The 17,313-nt window shown below is 40.7% G+C and overlaps 1 protein-coding gene across 1 annotated transcript in view; it reads right to left on the bottom strand.

The window, feature by feature from the left end:
* Positions 1-337: 337 nt before the first annotated feature.
* Positions 338-17,313, bottom strand: part of LOC311052194 (thyroglobulin-like) — a 34,393-nt gene continuing 17,417 nt past the window's right edge. Inside the window, exons 12-14 of the mRNA XM_084067019.1 lie at positions 2,953-3,080; positions 2,760-2,865; positions 338-517 (exon numbers count right to left, since the gene is read on the bottom strand). Coding sequence (XP_083923145.1) covers positions 510-517; positions 2,760-2,865; positions 2,953-3,080 — 242 coding nt within the window. The 3' untranslated portion in view covers positions 338-509. The remainder of the gene's footprint in view (positions 518-2,759; positions 2,866-2,952; positions 3,081-17,313) is intronic.

Raw genomic sequence — 17,313 nt, 5'->3', positions numbered from 1 at the left:
GAGGTGTATAGGTGTAGAGGGAAAAAATAACGGTAAAAGAAAAACGTGTTTAATCTGAAACACAATTGTAGGCCTACACAATATAGAGGGGGTCCCTGCTTCATCTCTGTCTCAGCTAGGGGGTCCTTGGGCTGAAAACGTTGAAGACCCCTGGACTAAATTGTAAAATCCAATTTAAATCATAAACATTTGACCTGGTTCCATTTTTATTCTCTCAGAATTAAATTGACATTTAGGATTATATGCAAATCTGGTCACTGTACAGCCCTTTTGATAGTCGTGATTTTTATTATGGATTATAACATTTTGGATGAACTTAAACTTGATTATTGCGTAATTTGCGTAAACAAACAGCTGTACTTTGTTTTCATTATCTTATCTCAAGCTGAAATCAAACAGAAGACATATTGTGCAACACTCCATTAGCTTCTTTTAATAGCTGTGCTTGACAAATAATTCAACAAAAGAGCATTTTGTTCACTCTTGTCCTGTTCTTCTTTCATCTCTTCTCATTGGTCTGTAAAAAGAGAGAAAGAGAAAACAAATTTAAGCACGTGGGTGGGTAGCTTTTTCATTTGTCAAACAGAAAAGTGATAAGTATGTGTTGAGTGTTGCATGCTGTGTGGTTATTCAGGCACCTTCAATTATTCAATCATGATACATTTTCACCACTGGCATTTCATGTGCCATGCACTTTCTTGAAAAGCTACCTGTGGCTACTTGTATCAAACAGAAATCCTTAACAATGATGCAGAAAGGGTCTATTGGTCCATTATTTGCTACACCCTAACCCAAGTGTTTCCAAAACGTTTGTGTCAATTAAAGACCCAATATTAGCCGTAGCCAGTGGCTGTAGACCCAGCGGAATGGCTGGTAGGCTACCACTGAGGTTAGGTGAGTAGAGGTGTTATGGCTCAAAAATATGCCGTTAACTTCAAGTCATGATGCAAAGGTCCCCTTTGGTATGGAAGTACCTTAGGGCCATAGGAAAACATTTATCCAAAGAGACAAGTTAGATCACCCTTCATTTCTGAAATATACACATTTTTTTAAATGGCTGCCACAATTTACAGCTATATACAGTAGCAGAACCAATATCTTTGCTTCTGTTAAAGCTATAATAATATGGGTGTCAAATTGTACATTTTTGGGGTCAAGTAATCCAATTCAATAAGTTTCAATGCAAAAAAAACAATCATGTTCTCATTGCTATGAAAACTGGGGTAAAATATGCTAATTGTTTTAGAAAATGTGTTTTTTAACAGGGTAACTTTCCATTTTTCCGCCTCTAAAACTTTTATTTAGTTTTCCTTTTGGCTTGGAAGTAGGGCAATAGGAAAGACATTATCCAAAGACACAAATTAGATAAGACGTCATTTCTAAAATATGTGCGTTTTTAAAAATGGCCGTCGCCATTTATAGCAATACAGCATAGCCAATATATTTGCTTCTGTTAGAGCTATAATGATAATATTGGTGTCAAAGAGTATATTTTTGGGGTCAAGGAATCCAATTACATAGGTTCCAAGATTAAAAGACTCAATAGTTTTCTCATTAACCTCACAATGGGGGTAAAATATGCACATTTCGCACATTTTAAGGGCTGATTCAGACTATGGTCCAGAGTGCACACCCCGGACCACTTGGGTTGGTGTGAACGTTACGTATCGTTCCCCGGAATGGATCATGGATCACCGTACCGTACCTGAGACCGCCTCCGGAGGTAGTCTTGGATCCGGATTATGCATACTCATACTCGGGTACGGAACGATGCAATGTGAATTGTGAAGCCATCCGTATCAACAGAAGGAAGTGGACTTCTAATCCTATATGCTTTACATATTTTTATAATGACACATTATTTTAGCTGGGTTATACCTTCTCATAGTTCTACTTGAATGTTGACAAGAAATAATAATCCCGCTAGTGTTTGAGTAGCGCGAGCCGTGAAAAAACTTAAACAAAAAACCCATGTGTAGTGTAACGCTGCCAGTAGGATGAATATACCAAGGATTAGTCCGTGACGTCATTGCTAAAATACCAAGGGTGTGTCAGTGACGTCACTATCATATTGATAATAACAGAGACGACATTACATTTTGAAGTTTCGAAGACCAACGCACGCTGCTTTGGTTGTGTATTGTTGTTCAGTTATCATTATAACTCAAGACAACGTCAGGAACACAGTCAAACTTTATTATTCACTCTAAACTCTGACAAGTGACTCTTCTTCTGTGAATGACATTCTCTATCTCCCAAAGCCCCATAGTCAACAGCGCCCCCATGAGGCACATATTTACCATTACTGTTTATGATCTGTTCTCGGGTACGGAAGAATATTGGCCAATGTGAATGCTGGCCAGCTGGGAGAGGCCAGTCATACTCGGGAACGGTTCGAATCAATCGGACCCAGTCTGAATCCGCCCTAAATCCCTCCCCCGCTGCGATCGTTCCTAAAGATGCTTCTGGATGGATCAGGTATTGACCAGCCAGCCCCCTGAACCAGAGAAGTGCCAGGTTGCTACAGTACATCAATTGGGCAGCAAATCATTTACATCTCTGTGAAATGCAGATCCTAGAAACGTGGCAGTAGCGTTAGTTGTCACATACTGTAAGAGAAAGTGTGCCTCTCTTAGTCGTCACATTGCAACTACTTACGCTTTGGTGAGTTGGTCGCTGCCTCCACCGAACATCAGCTTAGTTAAGTACAGTAATTCACTACATAAATCATTTCAAGAAAAGGAAAAATAAATTCTCACCTGATTTTTCACAGACTAAGACTTGAGGTGGCGTACCAGGTGATGTGATGTCTTTGTCGTGTCCCTGACTGTCCACACACCAACAATGTCCAGAGGAGCCGTGGCACTGCAATACACACAAAATAATATTAACAACAACAACAACAACAACTGTGTTTATTCAACTAGCTTGCGAAATGAACCACACTTTTACCTGTTTAGGTGTGTACGTTCCTTCAGCATCACATTGAGGTATGAAGGCTCCAACTATAGGATGACCTTCTGAAGTGGTGGTCGGAATGCTGTCTCTATGCTGCTCACAGTGGGTCTCAGGACGTTCAACTGGACAGGAGAGAATTACAACACGTTGATCAGAGCCCATAAACAACAGAAACAGTTGTAATATATATATATATAATATATAGAATTGTTAGACCAACACGTTTCGACTTGGGGCCTTCATGTGGCCTTTATCAGGGTGACGAAGGCCACAAAACACGTTGGACCAACAATAATAAAGTTGTTCTATACTACAAGTGTTGCTGCAGTTTTTGTTTTTTTGTTGGACACATACCATCAATTGAGATGGACATAAGATGACGAGGTCGCAGCACAATTTATGGTACACTAATTTGACATAATAAGCCGTTATTACAAACAACGTGTTTCTTATTAGCAATAATGTTTTTTTATTAGAAAGAAACAAACGTTGTTATACCCTTATTTTCCACTATTATCCCTTAATTATGTTCTAATTAGAAATGAAACGTAACAAAAGGCGTTATTAGAAATGGTGTTCTCTGCTATTAGACAGAAACAAACAAACACAGTTATACGCTGATTATGGAACATAATTCCTAGAGGCTAACAAAGCCTAATAAGACCTAACAAAGCCTAATAAGATGTTATTTCCACTTACTTGACCGTCACATTACAACCCCGCAACTACTAACTAGACGATGTGATGTAAGGCTACTATTAGTCTACTGTAAGGGTTTCGTTAGAACAAATGTGTTCTTTATTAGGCCTTTATTTAAAGATTGAAACTGTGACATCAGGGACATTGTCATACTCTGCCATGTGGCATCCCCCAGTTTTAGGGACTCTTTAATTCTCTTTATGCATGCTTCTCCATGGCTCTATGATTGAGAATCTGTTTTGAGAAACATAACATTCTGTACCACTGTTAAGTTCTGCCCCGTTGACGATTTTAAATCAAATCTAAAGACCCACCCTTTTCTCGTGGTTTTAGCTTAGTTTGAGGTTGCCCCACCTTTGATGTTTTCTCTAGTCCACCGAATGTATTTAATTTAATTTATTTGTAATACCTTACAGCGTTTTAATCAGTTGTTTGTTTTGTTTAGTTACTCTTAATAGTCTTGTGATTTACTGGTATGTGTTTTACATTTTAGTCTTGCTTTTGTGGATTTTACAATTTATTATGGTTATCGTGTGTTTCATTTGGCCATCCTCGATTGGAAAGAACTTTGGGTCAACTCCTATCGTTTCTTTATGCTCAAGTATGCTATATACTGTACATAAAGATTACTTGACTTGATGGTGACTTCCTGTGCATCCTGTACTTCCTGTGTGGTGATTAGCATTTTCCAAAGCTTATTTTTGTACTTCCTGGTTTGCAGTGGTGTAAAGTGACTAAGTACATTTACTCAAGTACTGTAATTAAGTAAAATGTTGAGGTACTTTTATTTTACCGAAGTATTTCCAGTTGTCTATACTTTTACTTCTACTTCACTACATCTCAGAGGCAAATATTGTACTTTTACTCCAGTACAATTATTTGAAGTTACTAGTCACTTTGCAGATTGTTAGGGTATGGTTAAGGAGAGACTGTATGTTTATGGGGAGACTGTGTATGCTGTTTTTCTCCCTGCTACACTCTGCCTGCTTCTCTGTTCACTCACTCTCAGGTCCAGCCCATTCACTCAACTCAACTCCGCCTCTCACCACCGGTTGGTCCTTCCCCTCATCACTCCACCAATCACCTCCATCGTCATCAGATATAAAGCACCTGTGACGGCGGCCATCTTTCTCTTTCCCCATCATGCTTCCACCAGATCATTTGTTTGCTCCATGCACATGTCCTAACTAATTCACCTCCAGTCTCTTAAAGACTTGTTGACCTTTTTGCCAAACGTTTAGTACGGGGGGGGGGGGGGGGGGGTAGTTTAGCTCTGGGGTACCCTGTACATATTGCATGTAGGTAATTCCCGTGTTTAATCCCACTAGTCTAGAGGTGAGTGCCACCCATTGTATTTTCCCTTTATTGTTGGAGTAGGAAGGATTTTTGTTTCTCTTGAGTTTATTGCATTCTTTCCTTTGGCACCACCTGACCCTCCCTGTATTTGTTACTTGGCATTTATTTCTGTTCACTTCAGTTGGTTAATAAACAACTTTACTTTAACCTCATCCTATGTCTGTCTCAAGTATATAATCTGGGTATATGTTACCGTCCCTTCCTCCTGGACCACCATCTGGGACGTAACACAGATATAAATTATTACATTATAAAACATACATGAACCACTTTATACCTAGGCTATTTGAAAATAGCCGATCTACAAGCTCACAACGCGTTGCGGTGCGACACGTTGTGAGCTTGTAGATCTGCTATTTTCAAACATTCGAGTACTTTTACTTTTGGTACTTTAAGTATATTTTGATGCCAATACTTTTGTACTTTTACTCAAGTAAAATTTTTAATTCCTGACTTTTACTTGTAACAGAGTAGGCTACTTCTACATTACAGTATTGATACCTTTACTTAATTAAAACATTTGAGTACTTTTTCCACCACTGTGTGGGGGGAACATCACATGTTGTGAGCTTGTAGATCGGCTATTTTTGGCAAAGAGATTTGGTGTACAGTAGATGGAAAAAGAACGCAGTGAGGTGAAGTGGTTAAACTGAAGTGATATATTGATGATTTGCAAATATTATCAACGTATTCTGCGCCCACCCTGGGCCCTGGACTTGTGTCACGGCACCCTAGGGTGCAACGGGGGCCGGGGCACCTACTTTGAGAAACCCTGCCCTTGGACAGTGGTTCTCAACTTTTTCAGGCCGTCACCTTCCAAAATAATCATATTTGAACTGGGGAACCCCCAAAATAATCATATTTGAACTGGGGACCCCCCAAAATAATCATATTTGAACTGGGGACCCCCCACCCTGACAAGAACTTGGAAAGTAGGAGTTGAGGCGTTACATTTAGTTTGACTCCACAGATAAATATTGTGAAAATAACAGATGTAAAAGCTCACAACGCCTCACAACGCGAGGCGTTGTGAGCTTGCAGATTGGCTATTTTTTTGGGCTATTTTATATTATTTGACAATTTGGCCAATGTTTGACCAGTTTTTATAGTATTTTGTTGATGTTGGGTTTGTTGATTACTTTTGATGTAGTACTTGTGTTTTTGGTATTAAAAAGGTCTTAAAAGTCCTTTATTTGTCACTTCACTATCAGGGAACCCCCCCCCCCCCTCAAAAAAAATCATGTGGGGTCCAGACCCACAGGTTGAGAACCACTGCTCTAGGAAGCAGGGAGGGGCGGGGCTATTAGAGTCCTTTAATTGTCAGCCCCTCCCCCTCACACCTTCCAGCAATCACAAATGTTTGTGACCCACTCATAGAGTTAAAAGGACCCACTCTGTTTCCAACGGAAAAGACTCTTATAGTGAAATAAACAACTCCTAAAGTAACGTTACTCCACATGGACGTCGAGTAGAGTTATCAGTGTTTAACAGGCTGGTGAAAAAAGCTGTTAAAACACACTGTGACCAGACTGTGAAAACATCTCCATCCAGACCACCAAACAGGTAAGTTGTGAGGATGAAGCATTGCTGTGTGAAGTGAATATGAACCGTCTTTGTTTTAGTCCTGAAACATGACTGACTGTCATATCATGACAGTCATGGATTAACTTCAACCTGGTGTTTGCAATTTCTCCATTTACGATCCGTACATCTACATTAACGATCATATTTCAAATATAAAGTGCTTACTTCATGGCCACGAATGTTATTCTAGTGTACGGGCCCTCAGAAGTACCTGTATCCTCCGTATTTTTCAATAAAAGGCATTTTAATCTGATTGGTGGCCATTTTCTCCGTCTATTCACCATATGCTTTAAACTACGCTACCCTATTGGCTGGGAGGTGTATTGCACTATGCTACATTATAACTCTATGAGGAAAATGGCCACCAATCGGATTAAAATGCTTTTTAATGAACAATACGGAAGATGCAGGTACGTTGGAGGGCCCGTACATAATTATAACATCCGTGGCCATGAAGTAAGCACTTTATATTTGAAATTTGAATGTTCATGTAGATGTACAGGCCGTAAATGGGGAAGATGCAAACACAAGGTTGAAGTTAATCCATGACGGTCGTGATGCTGACACCAGCTTTGCAGGCCTAGTACGGTGTAAAGTAACTAAGTACATGTACTCAAGTACTGTACTTGAGTACAATTTTGAGAAACTTTTACTTAACTGGAGATCCAATTTTCAATACATTTACTTCTACTCCACTATATCTCAGAGATAAATATTGTACTTCTACTCCACTAGTTAGTAGTTATTTTGTAGCTTTTGATTATTACAAAACATGGACTAACCACTTCAGCCCTAAACATTAGTGTGTGTGTGTGTGTGTGTGTGTGTGTGTGTGTGTGTGTGTGTGTGTGTGTGTGTGTGTGTGTGTGTGTGTGTGTGTGTGTGTGTGTGTGTGTGAGAGAGATAGTAAAAATAGCAGATCTACAAGCTCACAACGTGTTGCAAAGCAACACGGTGTGAGCTTGCATTCTTGATATTTTCAAAATATTTGAATACATTTTGAAAACTTTAAGAGACATTTCTGCAGAATGAGTACTTTTACTTTGGTACTTTGAGTATATTTTTGATGCTTATACTTTTGTACTTTGACTCAAGCATGTTTTTAATACAGTACTTTTACTTGTATTTCTACATTGTGGTATTGAGACTTATTCTGTTACAAAAGTCCAGAATTCAAAATGTACTTATGCAAAAAGTACAAAAGTATTGGCATTAAAGTACCAAAAGTAAAGTACTCATTGTGCACAATGTCCCATTTCAAGTTCTCAAACGTATAACATATGAAAATAGCAGATCTACAAGCTCACAATTCGTAATGATGTGACACATTGTGAGCCTGTAGATGGGCTATTTTCAAATGGCCGAAATGTATATAGGGCTGAAGTGGATGTATGTTTTGCAATAATAATAATAATCAAAATTAAAGCTAAAGTAAAGTTATACTAATGTTTTCAAATAATTGTAGGAATTGTGGAGTAAAAGTACAATATTTGCATATGAGATGTAGTGGAGTATTGGAAATACTCAAGTAAAGTACAAGTCCAGTGGTACTGGATTTGACGCTCAACAAAAGCTAATTCATCCTTATATTGCATAAACTTGTGTTGCTTTTCATTGGTTTCATGTTAATGTGTATTTTCAGACATTTAACCACTTAAACCATCAACACTAAGTAAACTTTCACTCTGTACTTAGTGTGCTCTTTTCCCCCTCTCTTTGCCGAAAATATCTACAAGCTCACAAAGCTTGTAGATCGGCTATTTTCGGCTAATGTTCCCCTCAGAATAGCGATATAATATTCAAGTGGTTGATGTACAAAAAAAATAAAAATCCTATCAGACAAAGATTTGGCGGACCCCCTGTAGTAACTCTGAGGACCCCCTAGGGGTCCCGGACCCCCTGTTGAAGACCGCTGCTCTAATGGGTTTATAAATATGCACACATGTGTGCACCGATGGATGCCTGTTGATGCTGTTTGCCTAAACCTTGTACGGCACTTTGCACAGCTTCTGATGTTTTGAACCCATTAAGACCTGGAACGCATCTGTGTCACTTTTTCATTTGAGCTTAAAAAGCATAATTTTACACTTTGGCTATTCAAAAATAGCAGATATACAAGCTCATAGCGTGGCACCGAGTGCCGCGCTATGAGCTTGTAGATCTGCTACAAGCTCATATTTTGTCCCTGGAACAAAATATTTTGAGGTGTGTGTGTGTCGGGGGGGGGGGGGGTCTGCGGCAAAATTCATGTCATTTTGGGGGTCCTTCACATGAAAAGGTTGGAAAACCACTGATGTTTTTCAGAGAACCGTTGACATTTTGCAGAATCGGAACCTCAGGCTTCAATTGGTTAGATGTGCTGTGTGTAAGGGCAAGTGATGCTGGTGTTCCGTTATGCAGATTACGCATTATTTGGTGTCAGCCCTGGTACCATTTGCAGGCAGGTGTGTGCCAGGCACAGGTGTGTGCCAGTCACAGGTGTGTGCTAGGCACAGGTGTGTGTGTGTGTGTGTGTGCGTGTGTGTGTGTGTGTGTGTGTGTGTGTGTGACTGGCACCTGAGCATGGGTCCTGCAACTTTGACATCTGTCTTTGGTACCGTTGTGCAAATCTTGCCTGTAAATCTATGGTTCCTCAGTGAAGCAATTAAGGGGTCTTTGGTTGTTGTCTTCCTTGTTGACTTCACCAGTCTTGCAGAACTTGGTCCTAAGTTTGGAAATGACTTTTACTTGTAACTTGTACATTTAGTCCATGAGCCAGAGCCCCAAAATTGAGCAATGATTATCGAAAGAGTGGGCAAAACCATACCTATATAAATTGTTTATAGGGTCAATATAAGTAAATAAATATATGATAACCTTTCCACAGGAGCAGCTTTTTCATATTTATCACACATTTTGTTATTTTCCCCATCTGTACATGACAGGTGATAAAATGACAACATTTAAAAAATGGTTATAATAATGAAACTTCCCCAGTTGATTACTTACATGAAGACAATGATTTATTGTACTACAAGTTTTCTGAATTTGTATATTTAAATATGCGAATTGGGCATTTAGTCCATGACCCAGATCCCCAAAATGTAGCCAGATATTGAATATTCCCTCGTTAAAAAAACCTTGACTCCAACATCTTAACAAAATTAAATAAGAATGTTGACTCTGGCTTTGTCCAATGTTCCAATGTTGATTCTGGAAAGTTATGCAAATTCGGGCATATTTTCCAAATGCATAACTTGTAATACGATAAATCATTGTCTTCATGTAAGTAATCAACTGGGGAAGTTTCATTATGATAACTATGTTTTAAATGTTGACATTTTTTCACCTGTCATGTACGTATGGGGAAAATAACAAAATGTGTGATAAATATGAAAAAGCTGCTCCTGTGGAAAGGTTATCATATATGTATTTACTTATATTGACCCTATAAACAATTTATATAGGTATGGTTTTGCCCACTCTTTCGAATTAAATCTTGTCTGGCTCATGGACTAATTGCAGCATTAAGTGTGATGACATGAAGGCATGAATGCAAATTTGATTTGATTTTAGCAACGTTCCTGAGCTGGAAGAAACATGATTGTACAAACCCCTGTCACTTGACCGTTGAAGGACAAAGTGTGCAGTGGTGTAAACTAAGTACAAGCTCACAATGCACGCAGCGTGTTGTGACCTTGTAGATTGGCCATGCTTTGACCCTTATCTTAAAAAGGAGATGGCTGCTGGTGCTCTTTATAGTCAGGGGTAGAGGGTTCCAGTTGACTGCTCCTCCAAATCTAAATGAGCGTTTTCCCATTTCAGTGGTGAACGTGGGCATGGTCAGGTCTGCTATGCTGGCTTTGGTTAGGTTGGAATGGGCTTCGCTACGCTTCTGAAAGAGCTTACATAGGTACAAAGGGGCGCTGTTTATGTAGATGTTATGCACCAGGTTCAGCTGTAGTTGAACTGACCTGGCTGCCAGAGGGAGCCAACCCAACTGGTGGAAATTATGTTTTCCAACATGGTCCCTTGCAGACAGCCCCAAGACAAGCCTGACCAACCTATTTTGAGAAACCTGAAACTTCTCTTTTGGGGCTTTGGTTAGGCCACTGTACCATGAGCCAATAGCATAGTCGAAACAACATAAAACCAGTGAGTTTGCTAATATGCCAAGACTGGCCGAGTCCAGAAACTGCGCTTTCCTGGCTAAGAATTTGGTTCTGCCATTCACCTTACTGATGGTCTTAAGAGCCATGGTTTCACCACCCAGCCTGCGATCTAGCTGACAACCAAGGTAGCTGACTGAGGGTTTAGCTGGAAAGGACAGGCCCCAAGAGTGATACTGGGTGAGGCCAGTTTGTGCAACCTGGGCTGAGAACCAAGTTGTGACAGGATACAGTATACGTATTGCCTCACTTCACTGGCTCCCTGTCAATTTTAGAATTGATTTTAAGGTCCTTTGTATTTGCTTTTAAATCTTTAAACAGGTTAGTAGTAATAGCTCTGCTGTACCTCGCTGAGCTCCTGGAACCATTACACCCTTAGCCAGGGCTCTGAGGTCTTGCTGCTCAGTCGTTACTGGGCGTTGGCAAAGACTAGCAAAAAGACCAGGGGTGGCCGCACTATGAGCTTGTATATCTGCTATTTTTGAATGGCCAAAGAAATCTAAAATGACACAGATGCTTTCCCGGTCTTAATGGGTAAAAACCCACCTATTATCTTTGGATTTTAATGTCACTGGATCTTCTAATGCAGGGGTCTTCAACGTTTTCAGGCCAAGGACCCCCTCTCTGAGAGATAGCATAAACTTGTGTTGCAGATTAAAGCTTTTCATAGATGTTTCATGTTAATGTGTATTTTCAGACATTTAACAACTTAAACCATCAACACTAAGTAAACTTTCACTCTGTACTTAGTCTGCTCTTTTCCCCTCTTCCTTTGCCGAAAATAGCCGGTCTACAAGCTCACAACGCCTCGTTGTGAGCTTGTAGATCGGCTATTTTCGGCTAATGTTCCCCTCAGAATAGGGTTGAAGTGGTTAATGTAAAAACAAAAATCCTATCACAAAGATTTGGCGGACCCCCTGTAGTAACTCTGAGGACCCTCCCTAGGGGTCCCGGACCCCCTGTTGAAGACCTCTGCTCTAATGTGTTTAACTATGCACAAATGTGTGTTGATGCTGTGTTTGTCTCAACCTTGTACGGCACTTTTCTCAGCTTCCGTTGTTTATTAAATGTGCTCTATAAATAAAGTTTGATTCCATATACTAGGCTGTGTATGTTGTGACAGGATACAATCTACGTATATATCTGGCTCTCGTCTCTCTTGAATTAATATTTGTTTCTTTCTTTCTTTCTCAGAGTGGAGACGGACTGTGCCGAGGTTGTCCTTGTGCCATAAATGCCTAGAAGACTGAGGCTCAAGCAATTTAAAGTGTCTGGGGTGAATCACAAAAGCAGAGTGGACGTTAAGATGAGCTCAAAGAAGTTTGTAAGTGAAATATCCCCTTACGGTTATTTGTCATGTGCAATTTGTTTTATTACAAAGCCTGAAAGCCAAACATGACATTTTTATCCATATGCAGTGGTGGGAAAAAAGTACTTGAATGTTTTACTTAAGGAAAAGTATCAATACTGCAATATAGAAATACTCTGTTACAAGTAAAGGTCCTGGAATTCAAAATGTACTTGAGTAAAAGTACAACAGTATTGGCATCAAAATATACTTAAAGTACTAAAATGTTTGAAAATAGCAGGTCTACAAGCTCAATACAGCTTGTAGATCGGCTATTTTTTAGATAGCCTAGGTATAAAATATGGATAAAGCAGTTAATGTATGTTTTATGACATAATAATTTATACATGCAAAGTAACTAGTAAACTAAAGTTTTCACATAATTGTTGTGGGGTTAAAGTACAATATTTGCCTCTGAGATGTACTGGAGTAAAAGTACTGAAAATTGGAAATACTCCAGTAAAGTGAAAATACCTCGCAACTGTACTTAAGTACAATACTTTTATTCTGTAAAGCACTTTGAATTGCCCTGTGTATGAAAAGTGCTATATAAATAAAGTTGCCTTGCCTACTTGAGTAAATGTACTTACTTACTTTACACCACTGTCCATATGTTCCAATGCCAAAAAACACAACTAAATGGTTAATCACATGTATTTGTATGACAGGCGTCAACTTAAATGTTTTAATTGTCACAGCCCTAGGCATAGCTTACACCAAGAGTCTTCAACTTTCAGGCCAAGGACCCCTTAGCTGAGAGATGAAGCAGGGACCCCCACAGCAGGGACCCCCACTACATATTGTGTAAAATTATGTTGCAGATTAAAGTTTTTTCATAGATTCATTGACTCTCTGTGTCAATAGACCATATTCACACAGCTGCCATATTGCCAAGTTAACTCATTCAGTGCTAGACTTATTTCTGGTGTTTGCCCACTGCCAGTGATTTTTCGATTTTCTTACCTTTTCAAGTAGTCGCAGAATATGTATCTCCTCTATGATTGATCCCCTGATAGTTGCTAATCACGGAGGGTTTCACTGTGCTTCCGCGAAAGTTTGTTATACGTTGAAAATAGCATGTCTCGCCAAAAATACATGGTAGAACACAAGAGCCAAGATAGAATATTTCCCAAATACCTTAACCAGGAAGTCAATGGAGCAGAACATGACTCAAATCTTTGCTTCTGAGGGTCCCTGGAACAACGCATTTTGAGATCCGCAGCCAAATACGTATAATTTTGGGGGTCTTTGATATACATGTTTTGTTCCAGGGACCCCCATAAGCAAATATTTGAGTTAAAATGCAGTTTTAAAAAATCTAATTCAAAGATTTGCACACATTTTCAGGATTTTTCTGAAAAAAAAAAGATATACAAGCTCATAGCGTGGCACTCGGTGTCGCACTATGAGCTTGTAGATCTGTTATTTTTTAATAGCCCAAAGAAATCTAAAAACATGACACTCAGACGCGTTCCCGGTCTTAATGGGTTAATCTGCAACACAATGTTATACAATATGTAGTCGAGGGGTCCCTGCTTCATCCCTCTCTCAGCTAAGGGGTCCCCGCTTCATCTCTCTCTCAGCTAAGGGGTCCCTGCTTCATCTCTCTCTCAGCTAATGGGTCCCCGCTTCATCTCTCTCTCTCTCTCAGCTAAGGGGTCCCCGCTTCATCTCTCTCTCTCTCTCAGCTAAGGGGTCCCCGCTTCATCTCTCTCTCTCAGCTAAGGGGTCCCCGCTTCATCTCTCTCTCTCTCTCAGCTAAGGGGTCCCCGCTTCATCTCTCTCTCAACTAAGGGGTCCCCGCTTCATTTCTCTCTCTCAGCTAAGGGGTCCCTGCTTCATCTTTCTCTCAACTAAGGGGTCCCTGCTTCATCTCTCTCTCAGCTAAGGGGTCCCTGCTTCATCTCTCTCTCAGCTAAGGGGTCCCTGCTTCATCTCTCTCAGCTAAGGGATCCCCGCTTTATCTCTCTTTCTCAGCTAAGGGGTAATTTTTAGATATGTATTTGGCCACGGACCCCCATCTCAGAATGTTTTGTTCCAGGGACCCCTAGAAGCAAAGATTTGAGTTACAAATGTTAAAAAAAATTATATATTCAAAGATTTTTCAAAAATGGCAGATCTACAGTACAAGCTCATAGCGCTTGTATATCTGCTATTTTTGAATAGCCAAAGAAATCTTACAATGACACAGATGCGTTACCGGTCTTAAAGGGATAGTTCACCCCAAAAATAACTTATTTTCTAACGATTTGTCACCCCTGAAGACTTGAATTTGTGGATATTTTGTTGTTTTGTCTCATTCCTAAGCCAATAATTTGATGACCGGTAGCGGTTCCGGTAGGAGACACAAAGAGTCTCCCTTGTTTCTCCTACCGGAACCGCTGCCTACCGGTCCGCTGGTCATCAAATTATTGTCTTAGGAATGTGACAAAAACAAAAAGATATTCATGAATTCAAGTCTCCATGGGGTGACTATGTTGATAGATTTTTTTTTTTTTGGGGTGAACTATCCCTTTAATGGATTAATGTGCTGCCTGCTATTCTCACTGCTATGCTGTGTAGGGCAGGCTGTGTCACCGTTACAAAACTTAATAATATAATAACACCTAATTGTGATTAACCATTAATTGTGTTTTTGGCTTTGAACATTGGAACATAATACAATGCCTTTCAGGCACACTGTGTATGAGGATACAGTATACGTATACTAGGCTGTGTATGAGGATACAGTATACGTATACTAGGCTGTGTATGAGGATACAGTATACGTATACTAGGCTGTGCCCTGCGAGTGCTCAAGAGTAGTGAAAATAAACAAAACTACTTATTTTTATTTACTCCACAGTGCCTTCTACAGATCTGGAGGATTTGAACTTACCATTAACCAAAAAAGCTTCCCACCTCCGAGAATAGACTTTCAACAACACAAAACAGCCTTCGGTGAGTAGCGAAATGGTTTTGTTTATTTTCACTACTCTTGAGCACTTGCAGGGCAGTGGAATTCCTTGTACAAGCACAGAGCCCTGGGTCTTCCAGGGCGTTAGAGGGAACTCACTAACGCTCTGAACCAGGGCTATGTAAGAGGATACAGTATACGTATACTAGGCTGTGTATGAGGATACAGTATACGTATTCTATATGTGGCTCTTGGTCACTTGAATAAATCTTTGTTTCTTTGTTTGTTTCTTTCAGATACTCAAGAATACATCCTGGCAGAGGTTCTTCACCCTCCTGTGAAACACCCAGCCTGCACCCTCCTGTGACTCGTCTCAGCCTGCCTCCGCCACTGTCTACACTTAGGTAAGTCTTTTGAAGAGCCGCTGTCTACAAAGTCTTTTGAAGAGCCGCTGTCTACAAGTCTTTCGAAGAGCCGCTGTCTACAAGTCTTTCGAAGAGCCGCTGTCTACAAGTCTTTCGAAGAGCCGCTGTCTACAAAGTCTTTCGAAGAGCCGCTGTCTACAAGTCTTTCGAAGAGCCGCTGTCTACAAGTCTTTCGAAGAGCCGCTGTCTACAAGTCTTTTGAAGAGCCGCTGTCTACAAGTCTTTCGAAGAGCCGCGATCTACACCTCCTGTGAACCGACCCAGGCTGCCTGCACCCTCCTGTGAACCGACCCTGGCTGCCTGCACCCTCCTCTGAACCGACCCCGGCTGCCTGCACCCTCCTGTGAACCGACCCCGGCTGCCTGCACCTTCCTGTGAACCGACCCCGGCTGCCTGCACCCTCCTGTGACTCGTCTCAGCCTGCCTCCGCCTCTCTCCATCCATGGATTTGTCTGCATGGGGGGGATCCACCTCGATGCTCAACGCCGGTTGGTTTCCACCGTCGAAGACCTTGGCCCATCGGGGGTTTCCTCTGAAGACGCCTCAAGGTAGGAGCGCTGGTGTAGCGCCCAGGATCACTTAGGAAATTGGCACCGGGTGAAAAAAATGGGCTACAAAAATCGTGGGATAAAAATTATTTAAAAAAAAAATTTGCTCAAACAAGTTTGTAAGTGAAATATCCCTTTACGGTTAATTGTCATGTGCAATTTGTTTTATTACGAAGCCTGAAAGCCAAACATTAATTACATTTGAATCCATATGCAGTGGTGGAAAAAGATAAAATGTTTTACTTAAGTAAAAGTATCAATACTGCAATATAGAAATAGTAGAAGGACTGAAATACTCCAGTAAAGTAAAAATACCTCACAACTGTACTTAAAGTACAGTACTTGAGTAAATGTACTTAGTTACTTTACACCACTGTCCATATGTTCCAATGCCAAAAACACAACTAAATGGTTAATCACATGTATTTGTATGACAGGCGTCAACTTAAATGTTTTAATTGTCACAGCCCTAGGCATAGCTTACGCCGGTCTTAAAGGGATAGTTCACCCCAAAAATAACTTATTTTCTAACAATTAGTTGCCCCTGAAGACTTGAATTTGTGGATATTTTGTTGTTTTGTCTCATTCCTAAGCCAATCATTTGATGACCGGTAGTGGTTCCGGTAGGAGACGCAAAGAGTCTCCTTTGTTTCTCCTACCGGAACCGCTGCCTACCGGTCCGCTGGTCATCAAATTATTGTCTTAGAAATGAGACAAAAACTAAAAGATATCCATGAATTCAAGTCTCCATGGGGTGACTAATTGATAGGAAAAAAAGTATTTTTTTGGGTAAACTATCCCTTTAATGGATTAATGTGCTGCCTGCTATTGCCACTGCTATGCTGTGTAGGACAGGCTATAGGGCTGTGTCACCGTTATGTGTCACTGCTATGCTGTGTAGGACAGGCTATAGGGCTGTGTCACCGTTATGTGTCACTGCTATGCTGTGTAGGACAGGCTATAGAGCTGTGTCACCGTTATGTGTCACTGCTATGCTGTGTAGGACAGGCTATAGAGCTGTGTCACCGTTATGTGTCACTGCTATGCTGTGTAGGGCAGGCTATAGAGCTGTGTCACCGTTATGTGTCACTGCTATGCTGTGTAGGACAGGCTATAGGGCTGTGTCACCGTTATGTGTCACTGCTATGCTGTGTAGGGCAGGCTATAGGGCTGTGTCACCGTTATGTGTCACTGCTATGCTGTGTAGGACAGGCTATAGGGCTGTGTCACCGTTATGTGTCACTGCTATGCTGTGTAGGACAGGCTATAGGGCTGTGTCACCGTTATCTGTCACTGCTATGCTGTGTAGGGCAGGCTATAGAGTTGTGTCACCGTTATGTGTCACTGCTAT

The sequence above is a fragment of the Gymnoscopelus microlampas genome, assembly GCF_963454915.1.
Source record: "Gymnoscopelus microlampas genome assembly, chromosome: 9".
Lineage (NCBI taxonomy): Eukaryota > Metazoa > Chordata > Actinopteri > Myctophiformes > Myctophidae > Gymnoscopelus > Gymnoscopelus microlampas.
The sequence above is the reverse complement of the archived record's forward strand: the minus strand, read 5'-3'. Positions and strand labels throughout refer to the sequence as shown.